General features: G+C 36.6%; 1 protein-coding gene across 1 annotated transcript; it reads right to left on the reverse strand.

The window, feature by feature from the left end:
• Window positions 1-703: 703 nt before the first annotated feature.
• Window positions 704-1,720, reverse strand: LOC105536798 (olfactory receptor 4K1-like). Its single transcript, XM_011976281.1, has one exon. It carries the CDS (start codon window positions 1,718-1,720, stop codon window positions 704-706), a length of 1,017 nt encoding a protein of 338 aa, XP_011831671.1.
• Between the last annotated feature and the right edge of the window lie 1,286 nt (window positions 1,721-3,006).

Here is a 3,006-nt window from a genome sequence, read left to right on the forward strand (position 1 = left end):
AGTCATTGTCAGTTGATGACAGGTTTATTATTAGTGGCGTAATGAGAGTTTATAAGTGCTATGACATTTCTCCCAGAGAGTGTAAGAGTAGTCTTCTAATTTTAACTATGGACTTGGTTATATTTATTATCCTATAATTGATACTATAGTATTTCATATGTTTAAATTCCAGCACAAATAATAAGTATGACAAAAGGCAGATTTGATAAGCGTGAATGCCTTATTTGTGAATATAAAATTTTACCTTTATAACATTAAGTTGTTAGCCAGAATAATTATGAACTGCAACTGATGAGGTAAAGCAGCACTTTTTAGAGTCTTCATATCGCCTTTTATGTCAAAGCAAATTCTGTTCAGTGGCGCGATCTTGGCTCACTGCAGCCTCGACCTCCTGGGTTTGAGTGATCCTCTTACCTCTGCCTCTCAAAGAGATATTTTTTAATGGTGCCTGTATAAGGGGAAAAACTGCTTATGAGTTTTAATGCATGTAGTTGCAGCTTTAGGGAGGATGTTGTGAGACACAGAATATAGGAACTGGCATCATAAGATTCTGCACTGTGTTTGCCAACTCCAGATCACCATATTCAGGCCCTCTAATTCAGTCTAGTAAAAAACTATTTGTGATATAAACACAGTAACAATAATCAAATATGTTAATTTCAAAGCCCAAAAGTAGAAATTTGTATTACTTCTTTGTAATTGTCTAAAAACCCTGCTTGGAACCCACATGTCGTCTCCTTAGCTTCCTCATGGCTTCCTTTATATCTTTATTCCTCAGAGTATAAATCATGGGGTTAAGGAGAGGAGTGAAGACAGTAAAAAACACAGAGATAAATTTGTCAACTGGGAAACTTTCAAAGGGCCAAATATAGATGAATATTAATGGGCCAAAGAATAGAAGCACAACAGTAATGTGGGCAGACAGAGTGGAAAGGGCCTTGGACGTCCCATCAGAGGCTTGGCGATGCACAGTAGCAAGGATGATAGTGTAAGAAACGAGCAAAAGGAGGAAACATGTAAGTGAGAGCAGACCACTGTTGGTGAGCACCAGGATCTCAAAAACATAGGTGTCTAAGCAGGCAAGCTTGATCACTAGGGGGAGGTCACAGAAAAAATTGTCTACCCTGTTGGGTCCACAGAAAGGCAGATTGACTGTGAATGCCAGGTGGCTGGCTGAGTGTGAGATGCCAATGGCCCAGGAAACCCCCACTAGAACAGTGCACACCCTCCGGTTCATGATGGTCATGTAGTGCAGAGGTTTGCATATAGCAATGTATCTATCATAGGCCATGGCAACAAGAAGCACCATCTCACTACCCCCAAAAACATGCAAGAAAAAGATCTGTGACATGCATCCCTGGAAAGTGATGGTCTTGTGTTCCTTGAGGAAGTCTGCAATCATCTTGGGAGTGGCAAACGTAGCCTGACACACATCAATGAAAGAGAGATTGCTAAGAAGAAAGTACATTGGGGAATGCAAATGAGAGTCTGTAATTACTGTGATGATGATAAGGATGTTTCCCAACACAGCAGCTCCATAAAACACAGAGAAGATAAAGAAAAGGAAGACTTGGAGTCGCCAGGAGCTAGACAGTCCCAACAAAATGAATTCAGTAACCACTGACTTATTACTCCATCCATTAACCAAATCTGGGCTGCTGAAGTTATCTAGAGGGAAAAAAAGATAATTGAGATGGATTAAGAATAAGCTTTTTACCATTTTGCAAATGAAATAGATGCTTTGATTCTAATCAATATAAAAATTAAAAGGTGAGGCTATAAGACAATGAGTATTCACATGATTCTTAAGAATTAATATTTTCCCTGGGCTCACTTAGATAATTATCTGAATTATTATTTACTTTTGACTTTATGCTTTGCCAAGATAGATAGATGGATACAGAGAGAGATTTATCTAACAGATAAACCTATATAGAAAGAGAAAAGTCGAGAGATAGAAAGAGAGAAGCCGAGAGATTTGCCATTGTATTCTAAAATGTTTTTGTAGAAATGTGCAATACCTTAATAGAACTTTGAGAATCATACATACTGTACTTACACATTCAGATTATTAATAGTTGAAAATTAGGGGTCTAGCACCATTTACAGAATCTTGAAGGGACAGGCAATTTGGCCAGGTGTAAAGATATGGAAATCAGCCCAGTTACTTTGATAAATGACATCAAATAAAGGAATGGCATGAGGCCATATATTTGAGGTATCTGCAGCAATAAGAATAGACTGAAATTAATTTGTAAGAAACTAGTGTGAGCGAGATATTGCATTTGCTTATCTGTATCAAAAAAATGTAAAGTATACAACAGTGAGTTAAATCATTTAGCAATGACAGATGTATCTTCCTAGAATCCCAGAAGCATACATCCTTTTTAATCAAAAGTGATTCTTTTAGTATCACAGTTGTACTCTTTACCCTTTCCAATGTGATTTATCTTTTACAGAAGTTAAGTTTAATATTATTTAAAATGATTGGCTACCTGCTCTTCAAAGACGGGACTAAATGCAATTTCAGATAGCATAGTAGATTTTCTAATTAAACTTATATTTGAACTACTTACCTTTGCTGATGATTTTACAGCTCTTCTTACTGTATATGAGCTAATATCACAATAACAGAAGAGTTTTCCAAAGCCTATTGAATAGCATCTCTGATGTAATTAATTCGTTCAACAAATAATTATAGATTGTCTTTTCTGTGCCACTCACTTTTATAGACTCTGGGGACAAAGCAATGGGAGAAAAAAATAAAAACTGTCCCATCCTCATGTAACTTACATCCTAAAGGTGTGGGGGTGGGTGGTGTTGGCATAGGCAATTAAAAATAAATAAGCAAAATATGTAGTTAGTGACATCTGACATGATATACATATTTATGAATTAAGAGGGGAGAAGTTGAGAGACAGCAAAAAGAGAAAAAAAGATAGTTTGGTAATGAAGATAACCACCTTGGTCAAAGGAAAATATTTATTGAATAGTGCCATGGAGCAA

Source organism: Mandrillus leucophaeus, unplaced genomic scaffold (genome assembly GCF_000951045.1).
Source record: "Mandrillus leucophaeus isolate KB7577 unplaced genomic scaffold, Mleu.le_1.0 Scaffold163, whole genome shotgun sequence".
In the NCBI taxonomy this organism is placed as follows: domain Eukaryota; kingdom Metazoa; phylum Chordata; class Mammalia; order Primates; family Cercopithecidae; genus Mandrillus; species Mandrillus leucophaeus.